The sequence below is a fragment of the Anticarsia gemmatalis genome, chromosome 11 (genome assembly GCF_050436995.1).
Source record: "Anticarsia gemmatalis isolate Benzon Research Colony breed Stoneville strain chromosome 11, ilAntGemm2 primary, whole genome shotgun sequence".
NCBI lineage: Eukaryota > Metazoa > Arthropoda > Insecta > Lepidoptera > Erebidae > Anticarsia > Anticarsia gemmatalis.
The window spans coordinates 3,052,288-3,073,652 of NC_134755.1; the positions used below are offsets into that span (position 1 = coordinate 3,052,288).

Consider the following 21,365-nt stretch of genomic DNA (forward strand, 5'->3'; position numbering starts at 1 on the left):
GTTATACATATCTTTTGCTACGATGCATCGGTCGATCAGTCTAATTTGTGGTATGCCTGTCTGCACACAATGACATGACAAACAAATAGGCAGCTTTTTGTTTGTCCAGGTGAATGTAAGGAACGACAGAATCGATGTTATTGGGACTTCACTTGTAGATAGATAGAAGGGTATGGTTATTATTTGTTATATAGATAACAATAGCCGCGTGGATCTCTACGTTGGCCGAGTTTGTTCTGTAGATGGGTGACCTTATACATATCAAGTTCCTCCGTGTTTTGGGAGGCATGTTAAATTGTGGATCCCGGCAGTCATTTTCAAAAGAATTGGGTTGTGGAGGTCCGATAGGCAGTCGCTCGATGTAAAATACTGCCTGATACTGGTATCCAGCTGGATCAGATGAGACTGGAAACCGACTCCAACATAGTTGGAAGAAGGCTATATATGTATAGTTACATCGGCTACATTTTTATCCCGCTGTTACGAAATAAAAAAACGGCATAGAACTATTATGCAAATTCAATGAAAGTGCATGGGTTAGCCAGTTAAAAGTATAATAAAACTACCAACAAGCTGCACAGTGGAGGTAATCAGAGGAATATCAACAAAACTGTCACGTGGGAGAGCGTTTGATCGTACAACGAGAGCCGTTTGAAGCGACGATAAAGTTTTTATTGTCCGAGAGGAAACACGACTCGTGTATCATGCGATGTTCGACTATCATCTGAGATGTGTTTTTTTCATAGTATAGATGATGGTAAATACATATAAGTGGCACTCTAAATGGCAAAGTAAATATAAGTAGGTATTTTGGATCCATTAAACCTGTGGAGCAATGTTATACCATTAATAAGTAACGAAAAGCTTTGCACGGAAATTATCAACGTATTTTGCAGGAGCTATTTTAGTTGTCAAACGCTGGCTAGTCAACAATTACTGACTGTAAAAAATTACCCAACTGCTTATAAAAAGCTTGAAGTTTTACAAGTAATCGAGTTAATTTATGTTTTTTTTTATCGAACACAAAAAGATATTTAAGTACCTACCTTAAAAAGGAATTTTCATTGTCTAAAAGGAATAAAAACAAAATCAGTCGGCTGAAAAGCTATATCTATTTTCCTGGAATTTACATTGAGTTATTATTTAGTACTTTTTACGCCTAGTATTTACTTGAATAAAGCCTTGAGAATTAGTATTTGTTGTTTGTAAACTATAACATTTGGAATATTCATAAATTATTGATACTGTGTTGAAGAGCGCTTGTAATAAAGTGTGGATTTCGGTATTCTCAATATGTTATTCTATAGTTAGGCCTTAACTTCTGAACTAGGTCGAGTAGTGAATCTAAATTTTTGGGACTATTTTCTAGCTGAAATCAACTTGATATTTTTGTTAGAAATACGGTAAAAGATATAATGAACGTTATTATTAATATTTCATATTATTTTTATTTTAATAATATGTTATGACGGATTTCTTAAATATTTATAACGTTACATTAAATTATCAAATGGTCATTGAAGATTTCCTGTATTATAACATAAATATTTATTCAAAAAGTTTGATGCTTTAAAAGTTTATTTCATGTTTTCAATGTATCTATTGGCCCCAAAGAAAATAATTTAAACAAACCAAAATTTCAAAAAGTGCTGATTCATACTATAGTCTTTTATTGATTTATGTTTCACAGTTTACCAAACTTAAACAATAAACTAATCGCTAAATTGACTTAAAATTACATTGTCACTTTCTACTAGATATTGATCACCTATTTCCTCCGAGTTCGCTTCTCCTATAACATAAGGATTTGTTAGAGCTTCCTATCAGAAGGGTTCGGGTCGGATTCATGTAATGGTATGATTCTCGTCTTAGATCGTGTTTCAAACTATACTACAGTATTATTAAACTGATGTTGTTTAAATCGTTTATTTGTTAGGGATTTTAGGCAATAAAGTTAATTTTAGATAAGGTATAAACTACTCATATTACAGTTTAGTGGAAAGTATTGTTATTTATGTTGAAAAGGTCAAGCAAGCTAACATAGTAAGGCCTGAAACTAATTCAAACAGTTTGATGAAACAACAGTAGCTCTACCATGAGTTGGCTTAGTTAAATCATCTTACTTAACTAGAGTAGTTAACGTGAGAACGCAACTACAATAGTGGGCTTAAAAAAATAGTATGAGTCACGCAACAACAATATAAGTCAAGTAGTTCGATATTAGGTCATTAAAACTTTTTCCTTTAAACCAAAGAAGCATATCGTGACCACAGAGAATCATAGATTTGACAGCGTCAACTGTCAACAAGTTTATTTTAGGATAAGCAATGTTTTACGTGTATAAAAATGCATGAGGACCATAGTTTGAAGCTAGATCGGCTTGGACCACGAGTCGGAGTCGCTGGGAACAATGACCCTTCATTACCCTCCACTGCACCGAGAAATTCCTTCAGCGGGGAACATACAGGTATTGAACTAAGGAAACAGAAAAAGAAACGATGTACTGATTTCTGCTATAACAGAGAGACAAAAGAGTACTGCGGGAGGACCTGCAAAAGCTGGTTAAGTATCACGTGCTACGGAATAGTATATTTAATGTTTCTAACTTCATACACTCTTGCGATACTGTACATATCGCTATTAGTTCTCCAATCACTCGTCTCTTTCGATCCGCTGGAACCCAGTCTACTTAGTGTAAAGTATCCAGAAATCGGACTCACAGCTACACCAGCGTCCGAATTAAGTTATCCATTGATTTGGTACAAACAGAAAGAAAATAATGACTATGACAAATATGTACAAGCAATCGACAAATTTCTACTAAGCAGAAAACAGTATGTTAATGAGCTGGGGCCGTGTGGGCGATCGCCTTATGGATATGGAGACAGTCCTTGTGTGATTTTAAGGATCAATAAGAACTTTTTTTGGGCTGGCAAAGCTTTGGAGATGAATTCAACAGTGACTAGCCTGGCACCTCCAGAGGTAATAAAATGGATGAAGATTAAAAAGAACAGACTTTGGATGCATTGCAGGGGTTATTATCCATACGATCAGGAACATATCGGCAGAATAAAGTATTACCCGGATCCGCCTGGGATTGATCCTGGTTTATTCCCACTAAAGCAAAATAGTACGTCTCCATTAATTGCGATACAAATCTCAAACTTTACTCGAGGAATATCCTTAGCTATAGAATGCAAGCTTTGGCATCAGAGTGGGCCAACAAGCACTGAATTCGTACTTTATGTCGCTCCAGAAGATGCGCAAGTGTACCCTGAAATAGTTAGAGCTAACTTATAAATAACCTTTAAATGTAACATTAAAATGTATAGCTTTTATTAAGTATTTTTATTTATTGTAGCAGTAACACATAATGATAAAGCCGTGCCGAAATTCTGTGTCCCCAAAATTCTCACTTTCCTAGCGTGGTGGTCTCAGGCTTAACTTCTTCTTCTTCACATTAATGTTCTTGAGTGGAAAATTAGTTCAGCAAGTTTCTCAGGAATCCAATAGCAGTTTAAAATTATACCAATAGCTGGCAGTAGGACGCTCTGTTGCCTAACTATCCTGGAACTATCCCTAACCACAAAGTGAAACTACAGAACCCCGGAACAACTAATTTCTGTAAAAAATAACTAACCCCCCGTTTTTGAGTACATTTAGCGGTAGTTTATCTATTCAATAGCGTTTTTTTTTGCATGAGTTTTATCGCTATTGAATAGACAAACTACCGCTCAATGTACCGCAGCAACCGGGGGTAAGAGATCACACACACACACAACGCAGTATTTAAGGAAGTATTCTGTCTGAAATTACGACCCGTGTTCAAACCCGAGATAAAGCAGCAGTCGTATACACGATCACCTGTGGGGTAAGTAAATAAATAGTGGGGAGAGTAAATAGATGATTTCATTTTGAAAAGTATACAACACTATTCAACTAACTGTAGGAAAACTATTCAATAACAAAACAACTATAAACACAAACTTAACATAGAAATGTCGTAATTATACTCTTTAAAAGCGGTTCAGCCACAAACATCAAGCAGCAAGATAAATAGCGCACTGTAATCTAATTACATACAAACAATCTCGAGTTCGCAACGTCTCCGAGAATATTCCTCTAGAATCTAATATCGTCCAGATACGAGACTTGCTTGAATTCTAACTGAATATGAATATTTTTATCGTTGACTTCGTTCGAGTGCTGGCTTGAATATTCAATGATAACTTTTGCTTTTATATTAAGATGCTTTTGGAGAATTTAAGGGGAACTAGTTTTATGAATGTAGATGAGGTTTTGATGTTTTACCGTTTATAGGGCATAAGTGGTATTGCAAAAAATGGGTTTTAATCATTACGTTACACTTTGTTTTGAAATAATACGACATCAAAAAGTACGGTACCACATAAGGGCTCATGCAGTAAATAGTTAAGTTGACTATGTCATTTAAGACATATTCGTTTGATGCACAAATATCTGTACCTCTGTTATTGTGTGTCTGTAAATATATTTTTTATGTGAGTGCGTCCACTGGATCGGCATTTCGGCGCCACAGATATTAATTCATAGTGACATATTGTACGGTCCGTACGCTCCGATTCGGTCGACGTGTAGCTTAGAAATCCTTTTTTTAATGTCAATCACCATTAAAGTGTAACTGACTGGGGCTCACGCTAACGGGCGTCGTAGAAACTTTTTGTGCAGTACATTTTAAATCTCAAACTCTCGATACTCGACAGTACCGACTGTAGAGACTCGTGCTACAGAAACAAACAGTTATGTTATGTAAACCTTGAATCAAACTGAATCAACAAAAATACTTTAAATTCAATTTCAATTTGAAATACCTTATATACTTCAGGATACGATTTTCTATTTACGTGCAAACAAATCAACTGTACAAACTTGCAGCAAACGAATAAATATTTGTTACCTCGCGAAGATTCTTCAGTGTTGATGCAATTCCGCGACTCTTGCATCTAGACCCGGTACTTTTATAAACAAATGCTTTATTTTGTTAAGTCTTTTGCAAATATTTATTTCACGAATGAAACCCAATTGCATTTTAATTATTAATAATAATAATATAATTTCTTTATTGTCCACAATGTACCGGGAAAAAAGAAATACAATAAATAAAAACAGTGAGAACTTAAATATAAATGGGATACTAATGGACAATCGGCGGCCTTATCACACAAGGCAATGTCTTCCAGGCAACCATGATATTTAAGAGAATTATCGCGAAAACGTATTTCAACTTGGAATGCCTCACGTGTAAGGCTATGTGTTTTAGGCTTATCATGTTCGGGTTATGTTTAATCGAACCCCATGCAGATGTCAAAAAAAAGTAAGGTAGCAGAAATTCCTTTAAATAAAATATTTTTTCAGAGTATTGAAGTCTCAAATACCGTCAATGATCGTAATAAGAAAAAACTTTTCTAAAAATATATTTATTTATTTATTTATTTATTTATTAGCAGGCATGCAGTTGTATACAACTGGTTAATGCCTGTATCCTGGTAATTCACTATGATGTAATCATTCATTAAACAAATATTTGTCCAGTCTATTTTTGAATTGATTGACAGTTTCAGCTTCGACTACATTCTTTGGAAGTTTGTTCCACGCTCTGACAATTCGGTTTGACAAGAAGTGCTTGTGAGGATTGTTGTTCGACAAGCTGGTACACAATTTTAAATGATGGCCTCTGAGATTAACATTGTCGTTATAAGTAAATAGTTGATGCATATTTTTTAGGTTGTAGTGTCCATTTAAAATTTTGTATGTCTCAATGAGATCTCCACGATGTCTGCGGTCTTTTAAGGTGGTAAGTTTTAAAATTTGCAGTCGTTCTTCATATGATCTTCTTTTTAACAGGCGAGGTATTTTAGTGAAACTGCGTTGAATTTTTTCCAAAAGCTCGATATCCTTTTTGAAGTAAGGATTCCAGACTTGAAATGCGTACTCCAGGATTGGTCTGACGAATGTTTTGTAGATCTGAAGCATCATCTCTGGAGTTAAGACGCCAAAGGCTTTCTTAATTAAGTATATCAGGCTCTGCGCTTTTTTTGTAATTGTAGTTATGTGGGCCTCCCACTTCAGGTCTTCTGATATTTTCACACCTAAGTCTGTTTGAATTTTAACTTCCGAAAGCAGTTCATTGTCCAATCTGTAGGATAATCGAGGGTTACGACTGCCAATATGCAATACCGTACATTTTGAGCTATTGAGATTTATCAGCCATTCCTTAGACCAGTTTGCTATTCTATTCAAATCACTTTGAAGGCGATCGTAGTCAATGTTAGGGTTTGCAAATATTTTGGTGTCATCTGCAAATATGCTGACATTACATTCCAAGCAGTGAGGAAGATCAAATGTGTATATTATATATAGCACCGGGCCCAGGACTGAACCTTGTGGTACTCCGCTGTGTATTATGCGGGGACCTGAGATCGTGTCACCAACTCTCACACGCAAGGTTCTCTGTGTTAGAAATGATTCGATCCAGGTCAGCAGTTTACCTCGTATGCCCACAAATTCAAGTTTCTGTAGAAGCCTTTTTATAGGGACTTTATCAAAGGCTTTTTCATAGTCAAGATAAATCACATCAATTGGTTCTTTCTTATTGAAATGTTTAGTCCATGTTGATAGACAAAGTAACAAGTTTGATACGGTTGAACGATGGGGACAGAAACCATGTTGTTGTTCGGCAATAATTTGGTGATTCTTGAAGAATTCTCTTATATGTTTAACTATAATTTTCTCCATGATTTTGCACATTACACTAGTTAAACTAATGGGTCTATAGTTTACGGATTCAAGTTTACTTCCCTTTTTAAATATTGGTGTCACTATTGCTGTCTTCCACAAGTCTGGTAGGATGCCAGTATCATATGAAGTCTGCATTACTCTTGATAGATGTTCAGTGAAGTCACATTTTTTAAATATTTGTACTGGAATGTCATCCGGTCCTGGTGAAGTATCGTTTTTAAAGTCTGCTATTGCTTGTTGAATGCTGATTTTGGAGAACGTTATGTCATCAATATCGTCTGCAACTCGCAGTTTGGGATCCAAGGTTGGTAATGCCGTTTGGGGTTCTATCTGGAAGACACTGGCGAATTGATCCGCAAAAGCTTCGGCTATATCACTTGGTTCGGTAACAGTTCGGCCTTGTTTATTATGTAGGATAGATGGAACGCTTATCTTAGACGTTACTTGATTTTTTATGTAAGAATAAAATCTTTTAGGCCCAGCTTCGAGTAAATCTTTTTCATAATTTATGCGTGCAAGTCTAGTTATTTTTATCAGCCTGTTGTTGAATTTTCTATACTCATTATAGTGTTCATCAAGCCCAGTTAACTTATATCGATTCCACATTGCCAATTTGCTGTTAATAAGTTTTTTTGTGTCAGCTGATATCCATGGTTTATTGGTGGTATGTCTGCTAAATCTCATCTTAGGAACATGTAAATTAATTGCTTCTCTCAATGAATTAATTAATAATTGAAATTGGTTCTTGACGTCACTCATGGCACTCATCTTTTCGCACAATGTACACACTGTTTTGTCTATACTATTATAGTCAGCCTTCTTGAAGTTCAGCTTTGGAGGCAACTCCTTAGTTTTGTGTTGTATTTGCAGTTCTATAGTTGCCAATAAGCAAGTGTGATCACTTTTACCTATGGGAGCCTGATGGTCGATACCAGCAATGAGGGACTCATCGTTTGTAAAAACTAGATCTAGGAATGATGGTTGGTTTCCTTGTCGAAATCTGGTGTGTCTGTCTACTAACTGTTGAAGATTGCTGTTCAGATACCATTGTACAAAGTTATCTTCCCTTGGTGTAACATATCCACTGTCTTCAAGGGGCCACTTCACTCCCCCATAGTTGAAATCACCCATTATAGCTACTGGGTTAGTCTCCGAGACATGACTTAGGTAGTAGAGTAAGCTGTTATCTTGATCTAGAGTAGAATCATTCGCTCTGTATAAGCCACATAATAAAAATTTTGTGTTTCCAATTTGAATATCAAGCCACAAACTCTCAGTATTTTGTTCTTTCCTGTTATATGCAGTACTCATGTTTACTTTGATGAAGTTAGTGTTATTTGAGGCATATATTGCTACTCCACCACTTCGTTTGCCAATTCTATCATCTCTGTATACAGTGTAGCCGGGTATTTTTATCATTGAGTCAGGTATGTTAGGTTTTAGCCATGTTTCAGTAGTAATTATCAGTGTAGGTTTTACTGACTGTACTCTAGTGATCAATAAATCAAGTTTGGAAGTTATTGATTGGATATTTGTGTAAAGTATAGTAATTGTAAGAACCGGTTGAGGTTTGCTATGTGTGCCACTTTTGTGGGTGGAATGGCTTGCTTTTGGTGTGTGTATTGTGTTATTGCCGATACCGTTATTTAGTTTTTTTGGATGTTCGTAGTTTTGATGATTGTTGGTTGTCCTCGTATATACTTTATGGTGATGTCCTTCTCTCCATTAGCGACTCGGTTATTCAGCTCCTCCCGCAAATACTTCAAGTATTCTCTTTGCATTGGGGTAAGGTCTGACGTAATAGATGAAGGTTCATTTAACTTGTTCTTATTACGAAGAACTTCCAATACATCTTTCTTGCTCTGTAATATGACTTTCACTGGGCGCGGTCTGTTACCTTCACCTGTCTTAGGAGCGCCAAGACGAAACACCTTTATTCCGTCGTAATTTACTCTATTGGTGACAGATTTGATCACAGCAACACATTCCAGTTTGTCGTGTTCTTTCCTTTGGTCAGCCACATCACTAGTCGATTCCGGCACATTGTACATGATGACATTGTTAGATCTATAGGCCCTCTCACTCATCTCTTGAATAGCTGATTCGGTAGCTAGCATACTTTGTCGCATTCGCAGTTGCTTGACCTCTTCAGTGAGATCATTCAATTTTTTCATGATTAATGGTAATTGTAACATTGCTGACCGACAGTCGCCGCATAGGAAACTCATTACACGGGCTACAGTTTTAAGTTCCAATACTCTAACTTCAGTAGGGGACAATCCATGACAGTCTCCACACAGCAAAACCTTGCAGGAGTCACAAGCTACAGAAGCTTTTTTCTCATTTGGTATTTTACTACACTTAGTACACTTTTCTTGAGGCAAGTTATTATTCGTATTTTTTTTGGTACTCATTTTGGTATAATTTAATTTTGTTGTATTGGCAACACTCGGTCACTATGATTACACTGACAAGTTGCCTATATGTCAAAGCCGTCAAAAATAAATTAGTACTATTGAGGGTATGTAGCAAATTTTCGTATTGTTAAATGTCAAACGCGTATTTCTCTGCACTATTTTAGATCGATTTATAGAGTTTTTTGCGAAAATAACATTAACACATCATCAGCAAACACTATCGAACACTTTAAAACAGCTTTTAGTGGTTTTCATACACTTTGCGCACTAAAACCGATTAAACTCGCGAGCGCGGTGTTATCGTGTGTCAGTTACGTCGATTTGTATAATAATATAACCTAAACTGTTTGAATATTGAATGTGTAAAGCTCATTACCAATCAACTTTGCGTTCACAAACAATACGAGTAAAATTCAATTTAGATGTAATACATCAACACATTTTGCAACAAACGTAAACCTGTACACACGTCCAGTTTACTTTGACCTCCGTTGCTCCCTTGAGACAAGACATTTTACTACAGTAAAGAACTAACCGGCAAAGAGTAAGGGGTCAGCTTATATTGGACATGGGTATAATGTTTGATTTGCACACAGCGCACTTTACAGGTAAGCTCATATTAGTTTTGACAGAAGTTAGTTCCAAACTAATATTTAATTTTGTACATGCGAACTGCATTACATTTTGAAACTTTATTATGATTTCATCATCATCATCATCATCTCAGCCGGGAATCGTCCACTGCTGGATAAAGGCCTCCCCCATCGATTATGATGATTATTATGATTTGTTTGGTGACAAAGTAGAGAAACATGGATTTAATTTTATGTAATGAAAAGTTCATGCTAAACGAAATAATGTTTTTTATTCAGCTTTTACTCCGTATACTGGTAGTAACGAGTTATTAACCTTGAAATTGCTGCATTACTAGTGCATCTATCATAAACTATTCATATTGTATTTTTCCTTATTCTGACAAACGTCTTCGAATTGTTTTAATCAAACCAAGCATTAAACTATGCACTGATACCTAATCATGTTTCTAAACTTGCTCAAGACTTTGTGTGGTCCAAGCGAAATTGAGTGATATGATTGAGTTATAATCTTACCTTTGTTCTCAAAAGATCAAGCGATAAATGATTATGTTTTAAATAGCTACATAATAGACTATCTCAATCTCCCGATCTCGATCTTTTACTCTGAATAGTTTTCGAGATGAAAGTTGTCGAGTTCATAAATTGAAAGATATTGATAGGCAAAATAATATTAAAGTTGGGTAAAGATAGTAGGTACTAAGATTAAATATTATTATCTATCCTATAATTAAACATAGACTTGTAAGACATTTCGAATTTGCCACTGTTTTGGTAATGCAGAATAATAGAACTATAGTACAGAGCATAGGCATGCATGATGTATTTCGAGTATCATATAATTAATAATGTTATATATTATGTTAAAAACTTTATTGCCTTATCAAACAGAAAACTGTCCTAAGGGACAGTTTCACAGCTATTAGCTACCTCTGCGTCAAATAACTTATCTATTAGGTCGGGGAAAAAGTCTTTTCGCATTATAGTAAGTATGAACTTGTAATAAAATCTCTTTGGCTTCAAGAATCACAAATGAGTACACGGTTCATTAGGTTTCTTTCAGTGAGCTCGTGAGGTACCCAAAATATCACGCTTTTTTGTGTAGAGAAAAGATTTTATTACAAGTTCATATCATATTAAAAAGGCTATACGATACTCATAGCCAAGAAGTGGAGAATCCGGGCTTTCATTTTGTTTACCTGCACCATCCGATCACCTAGCGTACGAGGTTCTTAATTTAGTAATAGAAGTACAGAAATTTCTAATGTTACAAATACCTCTTTAAACCAACAATCTAACAAACAGCTTTTTTATTATCGAAGATTGCACTCAATAAATTGATTATGGAAGAAATAGAAGTTTCCTTTATAATACGATTAGGATGATGGATGGGGTAATACAGAGAGAATGGTTTTCATATAATTTCGTTCGCGGCGGGGTGCGGGTGGCGCGACTCAATTACTTGGTATTGAGGCAAAGTGATCATTACTTTAGATGGATACCGCGTGGAGACGACGTTTTGAATTCGGTGAACTTTGTGACGACTTGACGACTTAATACAGGGTTTATTGAACTTTGAAGGATTAAGGCTGCTTATTTGCCTGATTTAATGTTCAAGCATCGGAAATAATACTGTATTATTACCACAATCATTATATTGTCAACAATTGGATTAAGTATTAGATGAGAAGTAGGTAAGGAAGACTACATAGTCGGAAAAAGCGGTTGAGGTATAATAAGTTGGCTTTAACTCTACTATATATAACTCTATTTTTTGCCCATTCGTATAGTTCTTTCTCATCAATAGGAAAGATAGATGCAATAATATTTTGCCCTAGAAAAATACATACACTTTTTGGATTAAGGTACCTTTGTAATTTTTTTAAAAGGCTTAGTAATATGAGGCTTTTGTGAGTTCGGGTACTTAAAAAAGAACATTCAGATTCAGCAGGGTTGAAAGTTGCAGCATTCATACATTACAGACATATGGAAATAAAACATCAAAACATAATATTTACGCAATAATTTATTTTAATACGCTAATAATTCAATGATTACTTATTTATTTCACACTATTTTAAGTAGTGAAGACAAAACATTCCACCTTCCTACGTCCATTTATATTAAACATAACAAAGTCACTGTATGGCGATGCATTAGTTCCATTAATCTTTTAAATTCTATAAAGAAATGTTTAAAATATATTTACAGCGTTGTAGAAGTTAAATTTTATTGAGAACGGAATAAAGCTATTATTTGTTTTACGATTGGAATCTTTGAAAAATACATACATAAAATCACGACCCTTTCCCATAGGAGAAATATGAATTAATATTTAAGCAAAAAAAATCATGCTGTACAATAAAAATGGTCAATTTTGTTTGAGCAATCTTTAGGGTGTTTCTAAAATATGAGCATTTTAAATTCAATATCGTTTGGTCAATTTCTTACCCCTTTTATTTTGGTACGATTCTGCAGTACTATGAAATCTATTTATTCATTTATAACGATAGTTTTCTGAACATTGTGATAGACGACAATCGTTATCGTAAATGTGACGATTTCACAGTACAAAATTTAATATACATAGGTTTAGGCTAAACAATTGAATGTCAAGCATTTGTATGTACCAAGCAATGAACATGGCTTTATGATGCAATAAATATATGTCTATGTCTATTTTCCCTAAAAGAGAATATTCCTTTTTTTCAAGATTCCAATAGTAAAATAAATATATTTTTTTAAATGTTTATTTTGTAATCTAAATACTAAAATCCATAATATTGGCACTAGCTATTTCTATCACAATGGACCTTGCAGAAGAGTTCGAATATTTAATTTTATATTATGTTCTTTAATTCGATATTATGCTATGCAAGATGGCACTTATAAACAAATAATACAGCTAACTGATTCAAATCGTTTTAAATGTAAGTAAAAATATAATAAATGGATATCTAAATACAGAAACAAATGTGGAAATAATATTTAAGGTCCACGTAACCGTTCCAGAATAATGTTATGGACCATTGTTAAAGCCCCTTCGTACTGAAAGGAGACCTTAGCCCAGCAGTGGGACAGTCATGGGAAAAATACTACATACAGACGTACAAACGTATCTGTAACCATATTTATGTATAATAATTTTGTTTAGAACGAAATTATTGGTCATTCGTTATAATGTTCATAATATTCGAGTGTGGTTTAATCATTTTTTATAAATAAATCTTTTTTTGAAGATTTACAATAAACAGTATTACAATATTGTTATTTCAATCAGATATCTAGCTATAATCCCAAAATAATATACCTAGGTACAAAGGAAGAAGCTAGCTACGTATTTAAAAAATCTTTTTAGTACCATCGAAGAAAAATATGATATTACATAACAATTGACACTATCTGTAACTACGATACAAAGAAGCGGTAATTGTTACAATTATGTCAATTTTATTCAGCTATACAATTCCCGTTTAGTTCAGCAATATTCATTGTAGGCTTTATCAAAAATAGAAGGATTAGAGTAATATATATCACAAAATATATTCATTGTTACAACGACATCCCTTTGTTTTCAATACCAAAATTAACGCGAACACTGATAATAAAACGTTGGTACAGGCGTTTGTAGCGATAACTAATTCGTGCATCGTGAAATGGCATTGAAAACAAAAGTTAACAATAGGCCTGACAGCACATACTGGACCACTGAAGAAGAGGTATTCAATTGAACTCACTCAGTTATAGAAATGTATAAGAAAGCTAACATGCATCTCTTACTAAACATAATGCTAGCGTGCGTGTCTAAGTAAAGAGTACAAAATAAACCCGTGAAGCGATGCAACGATACGAACAAGCCACTTGGACATCATACAAACAACATCTTCTTACACAATACCAGCGATATAGCTCCGAAACACTTAAATTCAGTCGATAAAATCCTAATACATACGATACGAATATACGATCATGTATATATTACAGCATGCTCCGATACTATAACAGCTAATGACACATTTATACATAATATGTAATAAAATATGTTTATCCAACAATAACCAGATAGACTTTGTAAACATCTAAACAATGAAAAATATTAAAGAGTAAATAGTATAGGATTAAGCTTTGTTATTGAAGATAGTGACTCTGAATATAGGCTTTATTTGAGATGAATTTGAAACTTTTATTTGTACAAGGTTTTGATTAAAATTCGAAATCGTCGTGGACGATTCTAAAAACAGCTACATTACCAAATAAAATACAAAGAAGATCTATAAAGATATGAATAATACGGAAAACTTTATGAATGATTCAATTAGTCTACGTCTAAAGTCACCTATTACAAAAATGAATACATCTATAAATAATATTATTACTCTTAATAATGGACGAACACATATACCATTCGAGCGAATGCAGTCTACTTAGACGATCATAATTAAGTCATTGCTTTCGTGTGAACTTATCTTATAAATCGACGTAAATGCAACTTTGTAAGACACATTAAGTGCACTTCCACACGCAGTTATTAACAATATCGTTTGTCGCAACACACAATACACGCTGGACATAAACCCCGGACAATAATCACAGAGAATTTGTTATGTAAGGCAGTGCACGAAATGCGTGGCAACTCGTCACTCACGTACGCACAGATACCATGATGAAGTATTTTAGTATATTGATATGATATACTAAACTTTTTTGATCGATAAATAATACAATGGTTTGTCTAGTCTGTATGTGAGTGACCAGTGACAGTGTAGAAATCAAAATCTTAAACTACACACGCAAAACAGGGTGTTGGGGGAACGCAAACTGTACTCTAAGTATATGAAGTTACGGTAACATTTCCAACGATTCCTCTGAGATCACACATCTTGCTTTTCATTTTTAAACCGATAAATCACATTTTAGTAGGCTTCACTAGAATTATCGCACACTTAAGTATACAAAAGTCACTTTCTCCGTCGTTTCAATGTCCTGACTTGAAGTCTTAAAGCATATACTTCCGTATCACTAACACTATCTAGGATTTGGCTATTCAGGATCACCTCAGTTCAAGACTCGAGTAGTAGGCCACAAAACAGGTACAGTATGAAAAACATCTCAATCTATCTCACTCGTTTCTGGTTTCCTTGCCGTTGAAAATTCCTTCTGCCCTTAACGATTGCATTTGATTTTATTTACATATTTATTTAATAAGACAGAAGGAATCTTCAACGATAATTTTATATACTATAGTAGATCTATGTTTCTGAATATCGAAAAATTGGTAAGCGTCAGAATTTTATTCTGTACAAAATTTGTTTTCTAATGATTATACTCGAGGCTTCAAAACGCCCTAAGAATTATACACCCTTGCCAAAATAAGATTGAATTCCTCGTATACCCCAAGTAGCCAAAAGAGTCCTCATATCCACAGGCACGTTAGGATCGACATTCCTAACACTATGTAGAAGTTAGCTGAGCCAAGGAATCCTTTGTTCCACTCGCAGTCCAGGTCCTTCATTAGAACCTGAAATTAAAAAGAATGATATAGATGTCGCTACTCGCAATGGAGGCCAAAATTTACTCTTCGTGGTGGAAAAATCATATATCTCTTTCCAAGGCAAGTGAAGAAAGACTTCAGTCTAAAAAAATGAAAAGTATGGTTAAAGTAGTCAAGTATTACTAAAATGTACTTACATCTACAAAAGTTCTGTTGTAATACGTGGGACACGTGGCAAATCTGACGTCATCGCGAGTCGCTAAGCACTTGGAGGGACCATCGCATAAATACTGTCTTCTTTTGCGGTCCCAAGCTTTGATCCACCTGCACAAAAAGATAAATTATTTACGTAATTCCCATGGAAGATTCTCTTTTCTGAGTTGCCTGAAACCTTCTATATTTTATATTTCGTTCGAGGGGAATTAAGATGAAAAAAAATCTCGTAAAGAATATTTCAAGGCATAACAAATTGAATCGATAGAAATTAGGGAAACAATAATATACACGACGCTTGGGAATCAAACATGTAAGGATACACCACCGTCGGTTTTCAGAGCTTTTGAGATATGTTTAGTAATATTTGAAGTCACAGTCAAAATGTTTAATTTTTTCAGGGACAGTATATAAGATGCCAAATTACTCACCCAATTCCACAATCACAACCCAAAGGATTGCCAGCTACGAGTATGTCTTGCAGGAACACAGTATTGGGTACTCCCGGCCAGGCTTTCTGCGAGGGATTGGGCACGCTCATCAGGTAATTGTTCCTTAGATCAAGGGTTAGATTCTTGACACGACCTGGCTTGTAGAATACTTCGGGCGCTAGCTCTTCGATGCTTGTGTTGTAGATGGTGAGGCGGCAGACTTTGGATTGGACACCCTGGGAAAAGCAATAAAGTTTAGTTAGTGTATTGTTTATCATAATCATTTTTTTTGGAATATTTCTCGTTTTTCACAAATATTTGAGATGGGATGTTGACTTAAGTTGCTTAATACTTATTTAATAATTTACACCATAGTGAAAAAACTCAAAAAAGAAAATTATAAATCTTGAAACTCGCTATAGGATCAAATTTTAATTTAGTAAATTTGTAGAAACTAATAAAATTCAGTTGGAAAAAACGGTTAAAAAAAAAACATTTTAATATCGAATTCCAAAAATTATCTCAAAGTAGGGTGTGTTGATACAGCATCTCCCTATGATCGAGTTCTACGGGATAATTTTTATATAAAAAACTTACGCTCAACAAATACTGCGACAGATACTTCAAAGGTTTGCCAGTAATCGTGATATTGTTCAGTTTGCTCGGCATAATCCCGTACATTTCTCTGCCGAACTCATTAGTGAACTCTTCGATCTCAACCAGTAGGTTCTCCACTCCTGGGTTGTGGGACAACATCTTGGGAACGTTGAAATCACGTACGTTGGAATACGCTTCGATCTTTAGAGTTCTCAGTCCGTAGAGCTTGCTGAAGACTCCGTGCTAGGGAATTAAATACCATTTTAATGCCAGGTTAAAAAAAAGGATCATATAAAGTGGCTATTTATTGGTCTCTGCCTACCCCTATGGAAAAATTATGGTTTAATATTGTGTGTTATGCTAAAAAATAATAAATTGCTTCAAGTCACCTTTTTGTTTGCTTTTTTTAGCTGATAATATAACTATTGCACCAACACTCAATTTTCGAAAATCTTATTTCTACACAAATAATAGTAAACTTGGGCCTTGGGATGCCGGCTGGCCTTGATTTATAAAATAAAAGAAGGGAAACTTACCTCAAGTATTCTCAGGCGAAGTCTTGTTACATCCAAATACTCAAGTCGCGGAGACACTCCATACAAACTGGTGTTCATCAGAGCACTGATGGGGTTGCCAGATAAAGACAACCAGCGGAGTTCACTCAGAGAGTGTGTTGCCTGTAATAAAAAAGAAAGTTAATAACTCAAAATCTATGTTGTCTGGATTTTATCTTATAAATAAACACTAATATGATAAATGAGAGAGTGTATCTTTATGTTTGGCCGTCATTGACGTCAAAACACCAGAATCGATTGGTATAGAAATGGGCTTAAAGGTAAAGGTATTTTGTAGAGCAAAAACCGCAGTATGTTATAACAATAGTATCTTTTGCAGTACTATATGTCTTTACTTACCACAGGTACAGCTGTAAGATCATTATAAGAAAGGTCCAGTCGTCTCAATCGAGTCAGATTGGCTGTCGTGTCCGGTGGAATCGAAGGCAGGTTGTTGTAGGACAAGTCAAGACTCTTCAGCTTTTGCAGAGACATTGAAGGTATCTGAAACGTTCAGGTAAGATTAAATTCTATCGAAGTAATTTCGTTACTGTACCACGTATTGTACCTAATTGACGTATCAAAATAAAATAATTTATGAGGGTTTGTTACCAATGTTTTACGAAAGTTTTGATATTAATATTTTAACAATAGCCTTGTACTCGTGCTTTAGATTGGTTCCGTCTTATAGTAACACAATCTCTCTCGTGTAACCACAAAACGATTAGTGGTGATACCTGGGCTTCTCATTCACGGATCCAAGGGACATAGTATTAAATAAAAGATAATTTAAACTCAAGGACGATTTTGTCTAAATATAATAATGAACGAGTGAGTACTTACAGAAACCAAGCTAACATTCTTCAGTCCTAAATGCGACAGCCGTCTCTCCAATCCCTTGAATATCGTAGTGCCTCGTTCACCAGTGTTGAAAGGCGAGTTGTCACTCAAGTCCAGCCAGCGTAGTTTAGGCAAGGCCGAGAATGAGCCACCTTCTATACGCACCAAGTGGTTGCTAGACAAATCTAACCACGCTAGTGACTGGAATATCAAAGTAAATTAGATTTTTGAAGTTAAAGTTGTACAGGTTGTGAATTCAAGTGACTTTATAAAAAATTTATTTAGTAAGTACCTATCATAATATGTGTGCAACGAAAAAATATCTGACTTTAACAATATTCATTAATTTAATACTCTGTTTAAATCAATGTCTGGACCACAAACACTCGAAAGCAAAGAATTTTATTGAACCAAGACAGCACAGGCTCGATTGAGTAAAACTGAGTCTTTGTACTCAACAAAATTAATAAGTAATACAAAAATATCCCTAACATACAAATCAGAAAAAAAAACAAAATCACAAGACATAAAAGAAAACAAGATGCTGAAAAACAAGTACATAAAAACATAAATAAACAATATTTACAGAAGATGCTAGAAGAAAAAAAAAATAAATTTAAGTGTTAGAGAAATCAAAGAAAAGTGCTAAAAACGCATTAAACAAACTAGTCTTTGTCAATAGAATTTGTATCTAAACAAAATTGAAACGCGGAGAATTACTATTATTTTAGTGTCAATAAGAATAAGCAACAAGAAGTTGCACAGCACTGGCATCCAATTGAAAAGCAATTTTCTACACTCAGCATTTCTGTCGAGTTCTTGACATTAATAATTACTTGTCACAAATTAGTTCTTGCAAAATACGCTAGAGGCGATGATTGATATTCTATACACAAAATTCTTAGATTTCTAGTTGATAATCAGCTATTGAGCGCAGTAGCGCGATTCTGTACAATCAGTACTGATCAGTACTATCGAAAGTTTGACATTTAGAATATACTGCCAAAATATTTCCTACGACGCCAGTCGAAGGCGTTGTTGATCAGATTTTTATACACATCGATGACAGGTCGGTTGTCGGGAGTCGATAGTAGTAGAGAATCGAGCTACAGAAATGTGCAGTGCGCTATTTATTTCTATGAATATAAAACATACAAATTCTATTGACACAAAATTAGTATAACAAACATCTAAACAATCTACCTTGTACAATATATTCTGCGGGTATTGTTTTTTTTGATGGAACACTCTGGACTGATCTCGCCTAGCGGTGTGGTACATGTATTCGTCACTGTAGTCTGGCTCCTCGGGCCAGTACTCGCCCAATTGTTCGTGGTTCTGGCGGAACATGCACGACGACACTATTAGCAAAGCTACACACACACTGGCTGCTACAGTGTTAGGGGATGTGATCACGTTGATACTTTATTTAGATTATTTACTATTGAGGTGGAATCATCAATTATAAGTTATTAAAATTTAACATAACGACTACAATCAATCTATCAATAATTTCAAATGATTTAAAGTCAAAAACTGTTTTGATACTAAAATAAAGATATACATTTCTTCGTATTTATTAACTACAGTTTTAAATAAAAGGAAGAAAGGGATGTAAGAGATGTTAAAGTTACTGATAAAAACTTTGGTTTCAAGGAGGAATTTTTTTAAAACTAGTATTGATGGGTCGGATATAATTGCTTCACTACAAATATTTTAATTACTAAATGTTTGGAAGTTCAGTTTATATTTTTCTACATTTTTACCAACGTGATCACATTTCAATCGGTTTTAGTTTCAGGTATTCAAACATTATTTTCAAAATCAAATGCTTACAGTACTACAAAATTAATTGCCTCAATAAAATAGTACCTATCTTTCCGATCATGTCCGAAAAAGACCGAAGATAGCCGAAGAGCGTAATTTTGTAGTACTGTAGGTACGGTTATCATCGAGCAGTTAGTTTAAACTTCAAACAAATGCAGGGGTTCGTGAATTATTTATAAAGTGGGCAAAAGACGTAAGTGTAAGTACTCAAACATGTGGCTCGACGATTATTTAAAAATAATAACACACTAACAACTCAATTCTCGCTATTATATTATCCAGGAACTATTATTATTATACTAGAAACTAGATTTTTATTATTATATTTTTATTATATTGAGGACAAGTGATAAAAATTATGACCCGATTTTAAACTACGATTGTTTTTCCAAAGAAAAAATGCGTTTTTTTGCTCCGATACGTTTCAATGTGCGAGAAACAACGCGAGACTTCAATATCAATTGAATTTAACCGTTAGAAAATCGTAGAGCCACTGGTACATCGTACTTTCTTACGTCTATTGCCCATATAATAATAGGTAACTATTGAAGCAATGTTTACCTTGTATCTTTGCACGAGGTCTCCCAAAGCCACCGCGGGTATGGTGTTTCCACTAAGGTCTAGTTCAACCAAGTTCGCAGCAGCTGCAGTTGAGAGGCAGTTGGTCGGTATTCTTGATAAACCGTTGTCCGAGAGGTCCAATCTACAAAAGGAAAATGGAATATTTTAGAAATTATCTATGGCGCAGTGGTATAGGTCGCCACGCCGCTACCATTGCGTCGGAAGGTGGTGGGTTCGATTCCCAACGGAGAAATTATTTGTGCGATCCACAAATAATTGTTTCGGGTCTGGTTGCACTCTGTGTCCGTTGTTTGTATACTTGTAAAAGTCCCCGTGACACAGGAGCAATTTTTAGTTCGGGAGTTGTCTTTTTTGGAAAAATAACAAAAAATAAATAACGTAGTTCAACAATATCTGTGACTTTCGTATTATCGTTATTTTCATACATGAGCAGTTGAAGGAACAAAATAATGTTACCTTTCCAAAGACGGTGACAGTACGAGATTGTCAGCCAGATTCTTGATGCGATTGTCCGACAAATCCACGGAGGTCAGAGACTGCATGTCGTGGAATATTTCCACTGGCAACTCGATTATATGATTGTGAGATAGATTTATTATCTGAAATCATTACAAGTTTATTTAACTATTAACTAAGAAATAAGTTAATGCATTCCATTATGTAAAAGTATAATTGCTTTTAAACATATAATTGTGTTTGTTTTTATGGTACCTTTACTTTTATTAGAGACCTGCTGAATGTATGTATGTAGGTCTAATTAGGCAGTTTGGTAAACTACCTACACATTGAAGAAACACGTGAAGATATACACTAACGAAGAAAAGGCTCAGTTAAAGTAACAAAAAATCTATTCTCTTACCTGTAAATTCTTAACCCTCTTGAAGCAATCGTACTCCATATGGAATATCTTGTTATGAGACAGGTCCAAGTACTGCAACATGTGCATGGAGCCGAACACCTCACGGGTTATGTTGCGAAGATAATTGTGGGAGAGATGCAACTCTGTTAAAGTTAAGTCTGCATGTCTGGAAGAAAATGAGAAA

At 34.8% G+C, this 21,365-nt stretch overlaps 2 protein-coding genes across 6 annotated transcripts in view; one reads left to right on the forward strand and one right to left on the reverse strand.

Moving 5' to 3' along the window:
* Window positions 1-2,319: 2,319 nt before the first annotated feature.
* LOC142976805 (sodium/potassium-transporting ATPase subunit beta-2-like) lies at window positions 2,320-3,300 on the forward strand. Its single transcript, XM_076120372.1, has one exon. The coding sequence runs from the start codon at window positions 2,347-2,349 to the stop codon at window positions 3,298-3,300; it is 954 nt and encodes a 317-aa protein (XP_075976487.1). The 5' UTR covers window positions 2,320-2,346.
* An 8,495-nt stretch (window positions 3,301-11,795) lies between these two features.
* chp (leucine rich repeat containing G protein-coupled receptor chaoptin) overlaps window positions 11,796-21,365 on the reverse strand; it is an 88,843-nt gene continuing 79,273 nt past the window's right edge. For 4 of the 5 annotated variants that reach the window (XM_076119639.1, XM_076119640.1, XM_076119637.1 and 1 more), the window contains 11 exons: window positions 21,182-21,347; window positions 20,779-20,921; window positions 20,302-20,443; window positions 19,117-19,251; window positions 17,917-18,114; window positions 17,434-17,577; window positions 17,056-17,196; window positions 16,520-16,762; window positions 15,923-16,158; window positions 15,476-15,602; window positions 11,796-15,305 (listed from right to left, as the gene is read on the reverse strand). In XM_076119639.1, the coding sequence (XP_075975754.1) occupies window positions 15,201-15,305; window positions 15,476-15,602; window positions 15,923-16,158; window positions 16,520-16,762; window positions 17,056-17,196; window positions 17,434-17,577; window positions 17,917-18,114; window positions 19,117-19,251; window positions 20,302-20,443; window positions 20,779-20,921; window positions 21,182-21,347 (1,780 nt within the window). In that variant the 3' untranslated portion in view covers window positions 11,796-15,200. The remainder of the gene's footprint in view (window positions 15,306-15,475; window positions 15,603-15,922; window positions 16,159-16,519; window positions 16,763-17,055; window positions 17,197-17,433; window positions 17,578-17,916; window positions 18,115-19,116; window positions 19,252-20,301; window positions 20,444-20,778; window positions 20,922-21,181; window positions 21,348-21,365) is intronic. The other variant, XM_076119641.1, reaches the window with a different exon arrangement.